This window comes from Ahaetulla prasina, chromosome 10, assembly GCF_028640845.1.
Source record: "Ahaetulla prasina isolate Xishuangbanna chromosome 10, ASM2864084v1, whole genome shotgun sequence".
In the NCBI taxonomy this organism is placed as follows: Eukaryota; Metazoa; Chordata; class Lepidosauria; order Squamata; family Colubridae; genus Ahaetulla; species Ahaetulla prasina.
In genome coordinates this window covers 1,912,538-1,929,520 of record NC_080548.1, presented here as the reverse complement: position 1 = coordinate 1,929,520, position 16,983 = coordinate 1,912,538, and the positions used below count along the sequence as shown (strand labels likewise).

The window sequence follows — 16,983 nt, the reverse complement described above, 5'->3', positions numbered from 1 at the left end:
TGAAAATTGAATCTCCTATCATCAACCCTATAATTATAATTGGGAAAAACCTGTTCAAAACAGTAACTGTGAGAGGGACCTTGGAGTCCTAGTGGACAATCACTTAAACATGAGCTAGCTGTGGGCGTCAGCAGCCAAAAAAGCTAATAAAATACTTGGTTGTATAAACAGAAGCATAGAATCAAAATCACGTGAAGTATTAGTATTGCTTTATAAAGCCTTAGTAAGGCCACACCTGGAATATTGCATCCAATTTTGGTCACCACAATACAAAAAAGATGTTGAGACTCTAGAAAGAGTACAGAGAAGAGTAACTAAAATGATTAAAGGCCTGGAGACTAAAACATATGAAGAACGTTTGCAGGATTTGGCTACTTTAAAGAAAAGGAGAATTAATGGTGACATGATAGCAGTATTCCAATATTTGAGGGGCTGCCAAAAAGAAGAGGGGGTCAACTCATTTTCCAAAGAACCTGAAGGCAGGACAAGAAACAATGGAGGGAAGTTAGTCAAGGAGAGAAGCAACCTGGAATTTAGGAGAAACTTCCTAACAGTGAGGACAATTAACCAATGGAACAGCTTGCTTTCAGAAGGTGTGGATGTTTCATGACTGGAGGCTTTTAAGAAGAGACTGGACAGCCATTTGTCTGAAATAGTATAGGGTCTCCTGCTTGAGCAAGGGGTTGGACTAGAAGACCACCAAGGTCCCTTCCACCACTATTCCGATTGATTGATTGATTGATTGATGGAGGGGAGGGGAGGGGCATGCTTTGGGGTGACCAATAGAGATTGACTCCCCCACTCCCGATCATCGGACTTTGCCTTCAGGCTGGTCAAGGATAAGCCACAGGGCCTGGTGTTAGATGCTATTGGCTTAAAGGGAAAATGCCACTTTAGTATGAATAATGGCTGCCTCTCTTATGGATGAGATCAAGGCAATGTCATGGGGAGATGGCAGAGCATGTTTGGCTCCAGCATAGACTGACACGGGGCAAAGCAGGCTCCCCACTCTGAAAGAAAGCCCAGCTTGCAAACAACAAAGAGCCTGCATACTATCTAGGAAGATCGGCTTGTTTCGAAAGAAAAGGGCTGAGTTTCCTGTTTTGCTTCTGCTCCTTCTCATGCATTGTGCAATTGTTCCCTCCCGCAAAACACACGGTAGAAAAACTCCCCCACAGAGAGAGGCTCTTGGAAAATCATGCTTTGCTTGCCTTTGGCCTTTTTTTCATTTGCACCTAGCTATGGCAGGAACAGGTCGAGCCCTTTTTTCTGCCAAGGTCTTAGCGGGTTGCCTTCTTCTTGTCCCCAACCTCTTCTTGACTCTTCCTTCATCTGTGGCTCCTCCAGTCTCTCCCTTTTTAAGTGGTAAGGAACTGTGGGACTTTTGATGTGCATAGGCACTGCAATCGTACTTTGCCAAGTGTTTTATCAGAGGGGGCAGCATCAGTCCAAGGTCCAGTGGTGGGATTCAAGTAATTTAACAACCGGTTCTCTGCCCTAATGATTTCTTCCAACAACCAGTTCACCAAACTGCTCAGAAAGTTAACAACCGGTTCTCCCAAAGTGGTGCAAACTGGCTGAATCCCATCTCTGCCAAGGTATTGGGCACTGGAGGTGGGTGCAAGAGGCCCCTTGTTTCCTTGCTGTTCATGGTGTTTTTCCAAGCATCTCTACCTGCTTTGGGCAGAAAGAGAGTCTGGTTCTTTTATATCAGCTTCTTTCTCTTGAACCCATTTGGTTTCTAGAAAGAAAATCCACGGTCCAGCCTGGATTGTCTCAAAGAGCAGCTAATCAACAGGGGCAGTAGGGGACTATTTGGTGAAGCAGGAGAGAGCCAACTCAACTCTCTATCCCGGTCAACTGTTGTTCAGTGGCTTCTGAATATGGGTTCAGGGAACCTCAGGAACAGCACTTCATCCGTGTCCAAAAAACCCCTCTGATTTGCCTCAAGTATTTCTCTAGCCTCATAATCTTTTGGATGTGGGTTTCACACTCTTCCAAGAGAGAAAATCCCTTTGAATGCACCTGTAATTAATCTAAGCCTCACTACCTACATCCAGTTTAACAACTGAGTACTCCAACAGATCACAAGAATACTCATGAACTGCACTTCCCAGGCAGAAGCAGCCATGCTCCTGAGGAGATTGCCCTTCCCAGAATCAAACTCAAAATATGATCAACTGTGTTAATAAGAGAAAGCCTGTTTGGTATAATGGTGAAAACACGAAGCTAGAATCGATTCGACCCTGAATTCTCATCAGCTTTAGACGTAGAGCCAGCTGGGTGACTATAGTAGAGTCAGGCTTTCTAAGCCCTTGGAGTAGGCAATGACAAAACATTTTTGAAAAGTTTGCCAAGAAAACTGCAGGGACTTGTCCAGGCAGTTGCCAGTAGTCAACACACGCTTAAAGGTGCAAAAAGTAAAAACAAAGTTAAGCCATTTCTAATCCTCCTAGAAAATCAAATTGAAAAGGGCACTCAGTACCCAGGGATTAAGTTCACATAGAGACTGAGAAAGCAAACAAACACAGCTGCCCGTCCCATTTTTACCCTCATCACCCTCATCCCCAGACAAAAAATAGGCCATATCACAAACTCAAGTTTACAGAAAACTGGTACACACTGATCAAATGTTAAAATCTGCAGCAACCATCCTCAGCCCGCAGAATGAGGAGAGTAAGATTTCTCAGGTCTAGGGCACCCTACATAGCTCAGGAACACTCTGAAGCAAGGGGCTTCAACCTTGGCAACTTTAAGACTTCTGGACTTCAACTCCCAGAATTCCTCAGCAAGCCATAGCTAAAGTTATCAAGGTTGGAGACTCCTGCTTTGAAGGACCGAATTTAAGTACACTCAAGGCCCCCTATCTCCCCCCATTTCATAAAACAATGTACTAGGACACAAAACAAAGAACAGAAAGAATTAGTATACTAACAGAATACAGAATAACAGAGTTGGAAGGGACCTTGGAAGTCTTCTAGTCCAACCCTCTGCCCAAACAGGAGACCCTAGACCATTCTGCCTAGACTCTTCTAAATAGGCTCCAGCTATGGAGCATCCATGACTTCTGAAGGCAAGCCGGTCCACTTAATTGTTCTTAACTGTTCTCACTGTCAGGAAATGTATCCTTGTTTCTAGGTTTCTAATGCTGCCATAGAATGTGTCAGAAGATACTAGGAGGTTTTTACACCCACTGGGGATCAAAGGTGGCCCCCAGAATTCCCTGCAAACTCTGTGCAAAACGAAAGACTGCAATCCCCCTCCCACCCCCGAACCAATATTGTATACAACTGCCAGGGTTGCAATCAAAACGACACAGGCCACACAAGACATCGGCTACAACAAAGAATTAAGGGACACAAAACTTCAATAAAGCCAGCCAGAGAATTTCTAGAGCCTGTTGCTCAAATAAATGGGCCACTAGCAGAAGCAATGAGTTGGAATCCATCAGCCAGGCACCTAATTTGAAACCCACAGAACAAAACAGCTGAAGAAGGAACATTCAAGCAGCTCATTCAGCACTTGGATCTTCAAGACCAACTTCTGGGGTTTTCAGTCATGGCTGCGTTGCCAGCTGACAAATTCTGTGAGAAAAATACTGGAGATCTCTTTGGTTGGGAAGGGCTGCATTATTTGATCTGAAATTTAGTTATTCTTCAAAATGTACACTTCTACTAATTTTACAATATTCATTAATTCAATAAAATATTATTTGAATAATGCCTACATTCAAAAAAGGAGGCATTCATGAAAATTGCAGTTATGTCAGGGAAAATTGGTTGTAAAAATTGATTAAAATATATTAAAAAATGAATAAATATATATATGTTTGGGGAAATCTGTAAATAGAGACAAAAGTTACAGTCCCCCTCCCCCTTCTTCTTTTTTTTAAAAGAAGACCTAAAATAAAATAAACGGAATAGCAGATTCACAGAAATGGGATACTGAGTGAATCTACTTCCTACCTTTTTTCTCCAGCAAGAAGATTTCTGTGGGTTGAGAGGCACCTCTGGAATTGTAAGCTGAGAGATAAATCCTTTCGGCTCCTGGCGGCATCAAGAATGTGCATTGCCTCTTGGTGGTGTTACACAGAGAGAGTGAACTGGCCGGGTGCTGACTGGCGCTGAGCGCTGCACAGTATCCCAGGATTCTGCCATTGGCCTCGTGCGGCTTCATCGGCTGTAGAACAAGATCAAGGCAGGTGGAAATGCAGCACATGAAATCTACAGCCCATATTGCCTGTGTTCACACAACACAATCAGAGCAGCAAAAGAGCTTAGAGTTTGCATTTGTACAACACGCTAACCTTTGTTTTCACTTTAGCCAGTCCTTTTGTGGCTAAGTAGGTTTTGAGAGTTCACGACATTTGACTAATTTGTTTGTATGAACCAAGATTAAAAATGGACTAATGCAATACTGATAGTCCTTGACTTACAATCATTTGCTTCCTGACCATTTTACCATGGCACTGAAAACCTTATGACCGTTTTTTCATGAGCATTACAGGTCATAAATTCAGACTCTGGGCAACCGGCATGTACTTATGACGGTCGCAGTGTCCCGGGGTCATGTGATCACCCTTTGCAACCTTCTGATAAGGAAAGTCAATGGATAAGCCAGATTCATTTAACAACCATGTTACTAACTTAATAACTGCAGTTATTCACTTAACAACTGTGGCAAGAAAGGTCATAAAATGGGACAAAACTGTCTTGCTTAACAACAGAAATTTTGGACTCAGTTGTGATTGTTCATTGACCGCCTCTAATACGATGACCCATCTCCCTCCTGCTCCTGCTGGTTCACCTGGCTGTGGTCTCCTCCCAAGAGCAGTTCCTGGAATCCAGTTGCCTTGAGCCCTGGCCAGTGAGGCACCTGCTTACCTTCCATAGTAGCTGCACCTCTGTCCCATTCGCTGCCTCTCGCAGTTTCCACCAGGCATGGAGCACTCCTGAAGGTGCTGTGGGAGAGAAAGAGGCTTCAGCACCATCGGCACTTGGCTCTTGGCCTTCTCCTTCAAAGCAGCCGAGCTTTGCAGCCCAGGAACGGGAAGCCTCGCTCAACCTCCACTGCCGTCAGTCACGGGGCTACACTTCAGAAATTGGTTTGCCACGGCTCCCTTCTGGCACTTGGATGAGAAGCAAAACATTTTCAAAGAGAAAACCCAAGGAAGTCCAGTTGCCTTTTGGAAAAAGCACCTTTGGGACAGCTGTGACCTGGATGATGGAGAATCTCCATAGACATTTTCCTAACTCATCCTGGGGTTCCCTCTGCTGCATAGCTAGTCTTGCCTTAACTTTTCAAGATCAGGTAACGTTAGTTGGAGTGTCTGCTTGGAAAGTCCCCCCCCCTGCATATTTCACTAAATGTATTTGATTGTAAGCAGACGTGATATGATGCTTCATGGGCTACTGTGTTCTAGTAGTTCACTGAGGACGATGCACTCCAGATACGGCCAAAGGCAGCGGTTCCTCCACCTTCATAGCCGGACCTGTCTCAATGCCCTGGCTATCCCAGTGACTTAGAGGGCTTGGCCATCTGTGGGGGGCAGCCATAGGATTCTTCCCCTTCCCCACCTTTCTCGTGTGTAGTGAAGAGCTTGGTCGGGCTCCAGCTGCTCCAGTAGCTGAAAGACAGGCGCCTGCACCGCATCTGGAAATGGTAGAGGCTGCCAAAGAGGAAACCGCACTGCCGGATCTGCCGACTGGAGGTGGTGATGTTGTGAACCTGGGACGAAAGGGAGAATGGGAGCAGCTGGCCCATGGAAAGGCTCCTTCCTTTGACCCCCTCCCCCAGCCCACAGGACCCTCCAACTTGCAGGAAGAGGCCAGAACTGCTTTGAGTAAAAAGGCCTTTGAGTGGACGGAAGAGGAAACAGGCCAGGGTGTTATGGGTGGCTACCAGAAAGGGCCCAAAGCCTGAAGCAGAGGGCTTGGGGACAGGGGCAGAAGGGAAATCCACGCCAAAGGAGCCTTGACTGTTCCCCCCAGAGGGGTCCTACCAAGCGAAGCCATTCGGTTGTCAAGGCAAAGGGGGACTCACAAGGCTCCACTCCAGGCTGCCTTCCATCTGGTAGCGCAGGTCACAGGCCTGTTCCAGGAGTTTGCTGTCCTTTCCTGCCTCCCATTTGACCACCAGACAATTGCTCTCCTCAGAGAGGGGCCTGATGTCCCAGATGGTCGGGGGCTCCAGCCAGGCTGGAAGGAACAACGTGAGGTGAGAGAGAGAGATTGATCCTTCATTTAAAGTATCTTAATGCCAACCTCCAAAGCCATCCCAAGGGGAGGTAGCCAGAAGAGTCAAATCACCACCCTAAACAATAAAATTAAAAGGCGACCTATATCAAACAGTAACACGAAAGATCATTGGAGGGGAAGGGAAGGGCTTCTCCCAGGGGCCAAAAAAGTTGTGCCAGGTGCCTGACAGGCATCCGCACCAATGATACCTTTGGTGGCCTCCATCAAAAGTGAGATCTTGGATCTTTAGGGTGATTTGGAACAGATTTTCTCCCCACCTTGACCTTTGGAAACTGAACATGTCCTTTTTCCTGCTCAAAGTCTTGCCTTTTAATGACGTTCCACTCTTCTTTAGAGAATGAAGAATGGACCACCCAAAAAAGCTGTGTGCCATTCAAAAAAGTGTCGTTATTGTTCGATATTGATATGAGATGGCAGGATAGGGAGAAAAGAGGACACTGGCAATCAGTCCTCCCTCCTTCTTCCTCCCCAAAGGTGAGGTGCTTTTTTTTTTTTTTTTGACTGGCTGGGGATCAGGGAGGCTGGAGTCTCTCTCCTGGGCATCCCAGAAATGCTTTTTCAAAAGGCAACTGGACTTTCTTGGTTTTTCCTTGAAGAAGTTTTGCTTCTCACACAAGAAGCTTCTGGATGAGAAGAGAGACGCCCCCAAGGACAAACCAAGGAAGTCCAGGTCCCTTTTGAAAAAGCATTTTTGGGACAACCACCATGAAGCTCCAGAGACCCAGAGGCTCCCTGGGCAGCCCTTTTGTGCTGAGTGACTTGCAAGCAAGCAGCAGCTTTTCTCCCAGTTCAGGGAGGGACAGAAACCTTCTAGGCAAGACAGATTGCTTCTCATTTTGGCCTCTGAATGAACATATTGCAACTCTCCCTGCTTCTCACCGGCACCTATGGATTCAGCCCCATTCGCTAGAAAAGAAGGCAGGGAGACCCACTCCTGCTGTTGGCACCCACCTAAATCCATGGGGTCGGCACACAAGTGCTCAGAGGTCACGTTGCCCAGGTCATTTTCCACAGACACCCAGAAAAGCATTTTTTGATACAGCTGCAGTTCCAGGCGTTGAAAAATGCAGGAGTTCTGGCCAGGCTCGGGAATGCAATCTGTGATGGGGTCCAGGGCCTTACACTCCCTTGAGCTCCTGAAACACCAAGAAGAGCTATCAGGGGGGCTCACAGCTCCCAGCGCCGCACAGAGAGGCTAACAGAATGCAAGATCATATTAAAGGGAAAGGGCTCACCTCTTGCAGACCTTATTCCGAGGAGGAAGGGAAAAATTAAGCCAAAAATTCAGATTTTTTAAAAAAGTTAAAGATCAGAAAGAATAAGAATGAAGAGAAGCAGACTGCCCCCCTCCCTCGTTGGCCCTAGCCTGACTGCAACAGTTCATCTCCTGTTCTCACCTGAATCCCTTCAGGGCCACACGGGTTGGGAGGAGGCTGTCCCAGCCAGGGTCCCACTGGCACGCCAGGCTCTTGGAGGTAATGTTGAAGATGCAGGTGAGGTTCTGAGGTTGGCGTGGAGGGTCTGTTTGGCATTCACAGGGCAACAGGAAAAAAGAAGCAGGAAAAAGTTTTCAATGACAATGTTGCAGGCAGAAACAGTCCTTTGAGGGATTTACACTGAACGGTGGAGAATTAGATTTGTCATAATGCAATTTAAGTCTCAAAATTTGATGTTCATGACTGGTGACTCGTTCAAACACACAAGCCTCCTCACTTCTGCTGTCCCTCCCACCATCAACATTGGTATTTTTTTATGAGCCAGAATTTCTTCTCTATTATACAACATCCGTCAATGAGAGCAGAGATGCCTATTTGGTCTTGTGAAACCAGAGCCCCGTGCCTAGTGAAAGGGCAGGCTTTCTCTTCTGCTGAATACAGGCAGCTTGTTAGGATGTGAATCTGTTGCTAAGTTCAGTTTTAGATTTATTGGACAAAAAACAAACCACAAAATGCATTTATGTGGCATTACTTCGAAGTCATTTCATTAACTTAAAATATTTACTAATGGCCAACGGCTGAACTTTGATTTCTATTCTCTTGAAGGAAGGAAAGGCTATCCAGCATTTTAACTGACATCTCCCTGTCACTGATGAATGTAGCTTCGCTTCTTTGTTGAAGCCATCTCAAACAACATCATGCTTTTCCATGGATTTGGTTAGAATAGGGATTTCATCGCACACCAAACTAGTGGTTCTCCACCGCAACAATTTTGAGAGATGTGGACTTTGACTCCCAGAATTCTTAGCAATGGCCAACGTTGGTGGGCAAATTCTGGGAGTTGAATTTCACACTTCACAAAGTTGCCAAGATTAGGACGATGGTAAATGTTTGAAGTTATCTCTGCTGGTTTCATTGCTACCTGGAGAATAGCGGATCCATGCACTACTGGTTGTAATTCAGCTGTGCTCTCAACCAAATCATCACATTCTAGAAAATATATCCATTTTCTGTTGCAAACCAGTACAAGCTGGATCCAGCATGTGACTGGAAACACCGGTCCAATTCTGGAGGTTTTGAAAAAGAGATTAGAGAGCCATTTGTCTGAAATGGAATAGGGTGTCTTGCTTTAGCAGGAGGTTGGTCTCGAATCTAGATGATCTCCAAGGTCCCTTCCCTTCCTGCTACACTGTTATTCTTTCTCAACTTCTCTGTTAGCCTGTTTGTTCCTCAGCTCAGTGCAATAGGCTGGTTTTGAGCTTCAAGAAAGGAAATGTGTTAGAAACAACCAGCCCAAGGTTTTTTTTAGCCGCCCCCCCCCCCGCCCCCGGGAGAGAGGTTTTGGGGAGAAGGGATGTGTCACTTTTTATACTGCAATTTTTGGGAACAGTCTCCCAAGAGAGGAGTCTCCTTTTACCTGGCCCCTTTTAGATGAGGAGCAAAGATGGGGCCTTTTATACTCCAGATGGGTAGCTGCTTCTGTTTTTCTTCTTTGGCTTATAACAGTAAAATAACACAGCTGGAAGGGACTGAGGTCTTCCAGTCTAACCACTGCTCAAGGAGGAGATCCTATTCCATTTCAGACAGATAGCTGTTCAGTCTCGTCTTTAAAGCCTCTAGAATGGAGCATCCACAACTTCTGAAGTCAAGCCATTCCACTGGTTAATTGTTCTCACTGACAAGAAATTTCTCCTTAGTTCTAGGTTGCTTCTCTCCTTGATTAGTTTCCATCCATTGCTTCTTGTCCTGTCTTCTGGTGCTTTGGAGGATAGGTTGACCCCCTCTTCTTGGTGGCAGCCCCTCAAATATTGGAAGACTGCTGTCATGTACACTGAGAGCATATGCACCAAGACAAATTCCTTGTGTGTCTGATCACACTTGGCCAATAAAAATTCTATTCTATTCTATTCTATTCTATTCTATTCTATTCTATTCTATTCTATTCTATTCTATTCTATTCTATTCTATGTCACCCCTAGTCCTTCTTTTCATTAAACTAGACATACCCAATTCCAGCAACTGTTCTTCATATGTTTCATCCTCCAGCCCAGGGTAGCGATGGCAGCGGGCACTTTGGAGAACCAGTAGCAAAAATCCTTCCCCCTCAGCCCCAGCTGAGCCACGCGATCATCGGAGGTTTTTTTTTACTTTTAAAAGCATTTTTTCTTCGGTCGAAGAGGTTGTAAAAAAAAAGCTTTTAAAAGGCTCCTCTGGCGATTCCAGCTGAGTTGCCTGATCGCCAGAACCTTTTAAAAGCATTTTTTTACAACCTCTTTGGCCAGAGAGCTTGTAAAAAATGCTTTTAAAAGGTTCTGACGATCAGGCAACTCAGCTGGGATCATCAGAACCCTTTAAAAGCTTTTTTTCCTCTGGCGATCCCAACTGAGTTGCCTGATCATCACAGGCTTTTAAAAGCATTTTTTTACAATCTCTTCAGCCGAAGAAGTTGTACAAAAAATGCTTTTAAAAGTTTTTTTAAAAAAAGTTAGCCACACCCACCCAGTCACATTACCTCCCCAAGCCACACCCACAGAACCGGAAGTAACAAATTTTACATTTCACCCCTGCTTCCAGCCCCCTAATCATCTTTGTTGCTCTTCTCTGCACTTTTTCTAGAGTCTCCACATCTTTTTTGTAATGTGGTGATCAAATCTGGATGCAGTATAAGTGAGTAGGAGTGTTTGCAGAGGGTCACAAAAGATAGTGGCTGCAAAGATGTGATCCAAACTCTTTCATGGCGACCATTTTGACTTTTTTTTTATCACATCCTGCTTATAAGGGATTTTGGTCAGGGTTGGATCATTAATGATGTTATTGATTATTGCCTGTTATGATTCATAAACAGGCGGTACAAAGGTTTCTTTATAATCACTGTATGGTGGACACCCTCGTTTGGATTCCTGCAGTGAGACTTACATCCAGCCAAGATCTGGGTAAGGTTCATAACCTGTAGGAGGCCATGTTCCTGCATGTAGCAGCTCAGGGGAGTCACGGGTTCCTTGAAGGGGCCGATAGTGATGTTGGAAACTTCCACTCCATCGCTGAAGCTGTACTGGGATCCTCGAAGTAGTTGGTTGCTCAATTTCCAAATAATCTGGATTTTGCTATCCTTTGCAATGGGGCAGTGGTTTCTCCAGATGGTACATGAAGCTGTGATGTTTCCTCCCAATACGACAACTGAGGAGTTGACAGCCAAGTGACTGCAGGAGAGGGACCCTGCTGAAGAGGGAGAAAAGATTTGGAAGCAATGAAGGGCAGGGCGGTTGGCTGGCTGGCTGACAAAGGTGGTGCCCTGCCCTTTCCCCAAGGCTACCCCAGCTGGGGCCACGAGCACCTACCTTCTGGCACCAAGAGGAGGCAAAGAGTGCATCCCAGCATCTTTGCCCAGGAATCCCATGGGCTCCTCATGCTTTGGCTCAGGCAATGCAACGTTTAGTCCTGCAGTTTACAGAAAGAGACATTCAGGCAGCTTCCAGCCCTTCGCCTTAAGGGGGCGGCCTGCCCCTCGAGCGGGATTTGGTTGGCTCTGAAGGTGGATGATCGGTAGGAACACAAGCTTGGCTTACTGTGGGGCCTCAAAGAGGAAGGTGGCGAAAGGCTAGGATTTCATCCTCTCTTTGTGTACCACACAAAGGGGCATTAACACCTTCTCGACAACTTCCTGGCCTTCTCTGTGTGCCTCTGCCTGCTGTGGTATCAAGTTTCAGTACACTAAAAATATTGTTCAGTTGGTGGGTATACATTTTGGCGTTGCACATTCAAATAATAATTTTTTTAAAAAAATTTGACTAGAATTTTAACATTGTCACCAGCTAGGCTAAACGTATCCAACTTGCTTTTCTTTCTCTGAGCCTTGATCCCTTTTGTCTGGTTTCCAACTTTTGGGCAGCAAAACGGAGCTCCTAAAGCTATGCTGAGTTGTCCAGGGAAGGATGAATCAGAATGTACAGAATAGTGTACCATAACCACGTCCATTGAGATGAAAGTTATGTAGTCCCTGCCTCACAGGGACAACTTGTGGCCTCTTATAAGCTCTCCAAACCGCAGAAACTGTGGGATAGAAATTGTAAGCTAACAATGTCAACGGCCTATAAGGAGAACTTATATAAAATGGCATCTAGCACCAATGAGATTAGCAAAGATGCATGAACATTTATCAGCTAAATGTTGGAAGTGCAATCAGATACAAGGTTCATACTATCATATGTGGTGGACATGCTCAAAGGCGAAAAAATATTGGACTAAAATACATACTTGGCTATAAAAAATGATAAAATAACATATAGATTTGAAACCAGAGACATTCTTGTTGGGTATATTACCGGAACAATATGACAAAGGGAAAATATATTTAATTTTATATGTATTAATGGCAGCAAGAATTGTGTTTGCTCAACAATGGAAAAATAGATAAAAGTGTTATAAAAAATATTAGAATATGCTGAGATAGACAGATTAACATTAAAAATAAAAGTAAAGGAAGAAACAGAATACATTTTGACATGGGACTTGTTTTACCAATGGTTAATTAACAGAATCAGAGATTAGAATCTAAAAAGATCCAAAAGTTAAGAACTTTTGTATTGAAGACTTTGTAAGATAGATAAACTAATTGTATTACTATCTTGCAATTATTACTGATACGTTTATTATGTTTATTATTATGATTAATGTTGATCAATATGGCATTTCTACTTAAGTTTTTTTTAAAAAAAAGTTTTTATTGGTTTTATTACGACAACACAACACAAAACAAACATACATATATAACATAAACACATAATCTGTGTTCTACTTAAAATTAATTGTGCCCAGACAACACATTGTTCAGATATATATATTGATTTTTTAATGTGATATAAAAATATATTAATAAAACATATTTTTTTTAAAAAAACCCTCCAACCCTTTGGCATGATCCTGGGCCAAGCTAGGCACCACCTCTCTGAGCTGAGTCCTCCCACTGCCCCAAAGGGAAGGGAGACCAGCTCAGACCAGGCTCAGAGATGAAGGAAGGGAAGGAGAAGCCAGCACTCACTTGAAGTGGCCAATAGGTGCGCCCTGATCCCACCTGGCAGTGATGCTGATTGAATGGTTGGTGAAGCCCTTCTGATTACAATATGGGGCACAATTCATTTGAAGTGTTCATTAAAGATAAACAAGGAAATGCAATGTGAAAATCTAACAGAAGGGCTACAATGGAGGGACTGAAGTTTGCTTCAACTCTATTATGTGCATCTCCATGTACCCGTATACACAGGCAGGCCTCAACTTACAGTCCAATTGAGCCCAAAATTTCTGTTGCTAAGCAAGATAGTTAAGTGAGTTTTGCCCCATTGTACAATCTTCCTTGCCACAGTTGTTAAGTGAATCACTGCAGTTGTTAAGTTAGTAACACAATGATTAAGCAAATCTGGCATCCCTATTAACTTTGCTTGTCAGAAGGTTGCAAAAGGGGATCGCGTGACCCAGGGACGCTGCGACCGTCATAAATCCGAGTCCATTGAGAAGCATGCAGATTTTGATCACATGACCATGGGGATGCGGCAAGAGTTGTAAGTGTGAAAAACGGTCATGTCACTTTTTTCAGTGCTGTTGAAGCTTCAGTCACTAAACAAACTGTTGTCCGTCGAGGGCTACCTGTATGTGGTACCAGGCATTTCAAGTTGCTTTCCATTGTAAATGTAAATGTTAGTTAAGTAAATCAACTTGTTGTTACCAAAGTATGGCCCCAAAGGGTGATTAAATTATTATTTATTAAATTTATATGCTACCCTTCTCAGTCTGCAGAGCAACTCTGGCTGGAGTGCCAGTATGTTGCTTGTCTGAGATCCTTCCCTTTGCCAAGGCTGCTCTTCAGCACCTGCAGGACTGCTGTAGTGACTGGAAGGGAGCTTAAACAGGTGGACGACTGGACTCTTCACCAAAGGCAGCTTTTGGGTGCAGGAAAGGGCCCTCCTCCCCTCCTGCTGTTTGACGTACAAAGGTGAATTCAAAGGAGTGGTTTGTTTGGGGAAGCTATCTCACCTGGTCCTGACCTGTACATAGTCCTGTGGCCTATGGATCTTCATCCTGGCATCATCTTGGTGCTCAAGCTCCAAGAAAGCAGCCGGCTATGTGTATACACGTATTTCATGGAAACCTGAACCATGGACAAGTGGGTGGACTGCGCACTGCTCTGTTGCATAAGGGGCAGTTCACCCTTTACCTGCGGGCAACTTGCTGTTTTGATGCATGATGGCTATTATTAAGGGACTGCTACCTGGCATGGAAGCTGCTATGAAAATGCCAACCATCCTCCAGGAAAGGGGTTTTGGGATCAGTGCCTGGTCTTACATACTCTGATCCAACCCCATTATGAGTTGGTGAGCTCCAGCCTCATGGGTAAGAGGCTAGACACCTGTGTCAATTCTACCCTGGAGAAGAAGAAGAGGCTGAACTGCTGGAGCAGAGTGATGGGTTGTCCATCTGCTTGGATGTAAATGCTGGGCTGCTGGGGTTTGGAAGTCAGAGGTTGGCCCATTGATGGTGAGAAAGGTCAATGGCTCCCAAGAGTCACCCAAGTCATCGAGCAGAAAAGCAAAGAGAATTTTAGTTAGCAGAGGTGCCAACATCAACATAGAATCATAGGGCTGGAAGGGACCTCAGAGGTCTTCTAGTCCAACTTGCTGCTCAGGGCAGAAGATCTTATACCATTCTGGTCAAATGGTTCTCCTTACTTCTAGATTGGACCTCTCTTTAACAAGGTTCCACCCATTACTTCTTGTCCTGCCTTCTGGTGCTTTGGAGAATAGATTGACTTCCTGTGACAGCCCCTCAAGTACTTGAAAACAGTTATCGGGTCCCCCTAATTCTTCTCTTTCTAGATAGACATACTTAGCTCCCTCAAAAGTTCATCATATGATTTAACCTCCAGACCCCTAATCATCTCTGTTGCTCTTTTCTTTACTCTTGCTAGGGTCTCAGCATCTTTTTTGTATTATTGGATATATTCCAATATGTTCCAAGTATTGCCTGAGTAGTGTATTATACAGCAGTCTATCGTTTCTTGTGATCTTGATTTTGTTGAGGCTGCCTAAGGCCTGCATTGGCTTTTTTGGCAGCTGCAGGACCTGCTGCCACATACTAAAGTGGTGCTCCACTAGGAAACCTAGGACCCTCTCACAGTTACTGACATTGAGCCAGGTCCCCTCTATTCTATACCTCTGCATTTGCTTCTTCCTGCCTAAGTGCAGGACCTTCTCTTCTCAAGAGTGAATGGCGTCTTGTTGCACAGAGCCCAGTGCTCAAGTCTGCCAAGATCCTTCTGAATGTTGAGTCTTGTAACTGTTTTAATGAGAGAAAATAATGTATCTAGTTTTGTTCTTGTCTGGAAAGCACTTGTAGACTTTGGGCTTGAGGCAGAAAAAAATTGAAATCTTGACTTTGAGATTTGCTGTTAAATTAGTTTGTTATTATGCAAATGGATAGTACTTATTAAGTATATAAAAGTAATTCTACTTTGTATTTTACTGTGCTGAAAAAAGCTTGGGAGTCAAAGCTTTTTTTCCCCTCTCCCCCTTTAACCTATGCCGCTTCTCCTTTCTTTCCCTTTCCAATTTTTCTACTACCTTTGTTTTTATTTGTATTTTATATTATGACAATCTTAACAAAAAACGAGAGAAGAAAAGCAAAGAAAATTTGACTGCTGATTGGATCAACCAACCTTTCCAGTTTAGATGATCTGGAGATTCGTCTGCCTGGAAGTCTGACTCTCTACATATCAACTAGGAGGATCCCGAGCAACGCTTATCACCCCTCCCCCTGAAAATGCTGTCAAACTGAGCCCCCCCCCTGCCCCCAGCATCCTGCCCTTGCAGCAGCAGTCCCCAAGCTGAACCAGTGGACACAAGGAGCTCAGGCACCTCCAGGGTCTGGCTAGGTTTGGTGATCTAGCCAGACGCCAGAGCAACTTCCCGGCTGCTCCTTGCCAGCCATTTTAGTTGCAATCTGGCCTCCTGGCATGCAGCGCCAGCCCTTCATCCCCATGTGGCTGTGGCTGGGCACTCAGGAAGTGGGATCTTGCCAAACCGCTGCCCTCTGGCCATTCCTGAGTCTGGCAACACTTGAGCGGCAGCTGCAGGCAAAAGGCACGCAAGGCACCCCCACCTGGCACACAGTTACATTCTGCGCGTAGCCACGGCACGTAAGGTAATGCGAGGGACCCTGGAAAGATGGAAGAGGCTGGGATGCCCAGGCCTTACCTTCGGCGAGCTCAGGTGCCACAGCTCTGCTCCCTGGAGAGGACTCCTCTGCCAGTGAGCCGCCCCACTTCCCCTTGGACGAAAAATGATCCTCCCAACGCCAAAAGCTGTCGTTATTCTCTCTCTCTCTCCGAGCAAGGTGATTGCAAAATGCTGCTCAAAGCTTTTATCTGCCCAACTCTCAGGAAGGAAGGAACTCTGTGGCTGACCAGCTCACACAAGGGGTGCGCACACTCCTCCTTCGGCTTCCCCCCTCCCTCTCGGCTTTCACAGAGCCTGGCCCAGCGTCACTGGTGGAGCAATCCACACCTTTGTGGCCCCCACCGGCTGGGCCTGCTCAGAAATCGGGAGCCACGTGTCTAGTGCCCAGGAAGAGGTCGGGTGGGCTGGAATTGTCCTTTCCCTCAAAAGCCCAAATATTTCACAGAGGTTAAAAATATGACCGGAAGAGAGATAGTCCTCAAATTAGGACCGCAATTGAGCCCAAAATTTCCGTTGCTAAGTCAGGCAGTTTTAAGTGAGTTTCGCATCATTTTACTACCTTTCTTGCCACAGTTGTTAAGTGAATCACTGTAGCTGTTAAGTTAGCAACACAGTTGTAAAGTGAACCTATCTTCCCCATTGAGTTTACTTGTCAGAAGGTTGTAAAAGGTCATCACAGGGCAGGGTCTGGATTTTGATCATGTGACCGCGGGGATGCTGCAGCATTTGTAAGTGTAAAAAACGGTCCTAGGACTCTTTTTTCAGTGCTGTTGTAACTTTGAATAGTCACTAAATGAACGGTTGTAAGTCAAGGACCACCTATAACTTGGTTGTGTTCAAATGACACCCTTAACCAAGAGAAGTCTGGATCCAGCCGAGGCTTCTGCCCATCTGCCCTGGCTCAGTAGGTGTCAACCGAAAGGTTTTTATTTCTTTTAGACGTTGGGAGAATCGGGTCCCTCTGATTCTTATCTGGTCAGTCTAGAAAAAAGATTTAATTCAGAAACCTGGTTGCGTCTGTCGTGTGAATGGAGCCTCGGCTGCCCTCAAATGCAAAGCCGTTAC

The 16,983-nt window shown here is 45.1% G+C and overlaps 1 protein-coding gene across 3 annotated transcripts in view; it reads right to left on the bottom strand.

Annotated features, from left to right (window-relative positions):
- Nucleotides 1-16,084, bottom strand: part of CSF3R (colony stimulating factor 3 receptor) — a 47,304-nt gene extending 31,220 nt beyond the window's left edge. Inside the window, exons 1-10 of one of the 3 annotated variants that reach the window (XM_058196154.1) lie at nt 15,937-16,077; nt 14,897-15,019; nt 11,032-11,131; nt 10,610-10,912; nt 7,655-7,778; nt 7,209-7,393; nt 6,043-6,197; nt 5,577-5,727; nt 4,884-4,960; nt 3,966-4,179 (exon numbers count right to left, since the gene is read on the bottom strand). In XM_058196154.1, the coding sequence (XP_058052137.1) occupies nt 3,966-4,179; nt 4,884-4,960; nt 5,577-5,727; nt 6,043-6,197; nt 7,209-7,393; nt 7,655-7,778; nt 10,610-10,912; nt 11,032-11,101 (1,279 nt within the window). In that variant the 5' untranslated portion in view covers nt 11,102-11,131; nt 14,897-15,019; nt 15,937-16,077. Of the gene's footprint in view, nt 1-3,965; nt 4,180-4,883; nt 4,961-5,576; nt 5,728-6,042; nt 6,198-7,208; nt 7,394-7,654; nt 7,779-10,609; nt 10,913-11,031; nt 11,132-14,896; nt 15,020-15,936 lie in introns of all 3 variants that reach the window. The other 2 variants (XM_058196153.1, XM_058196155.1) reach the window with 2 other exon arrangements.
- Between the last annotated feature and the right edge of the window lie 899 nt (nt 16,085-16,983).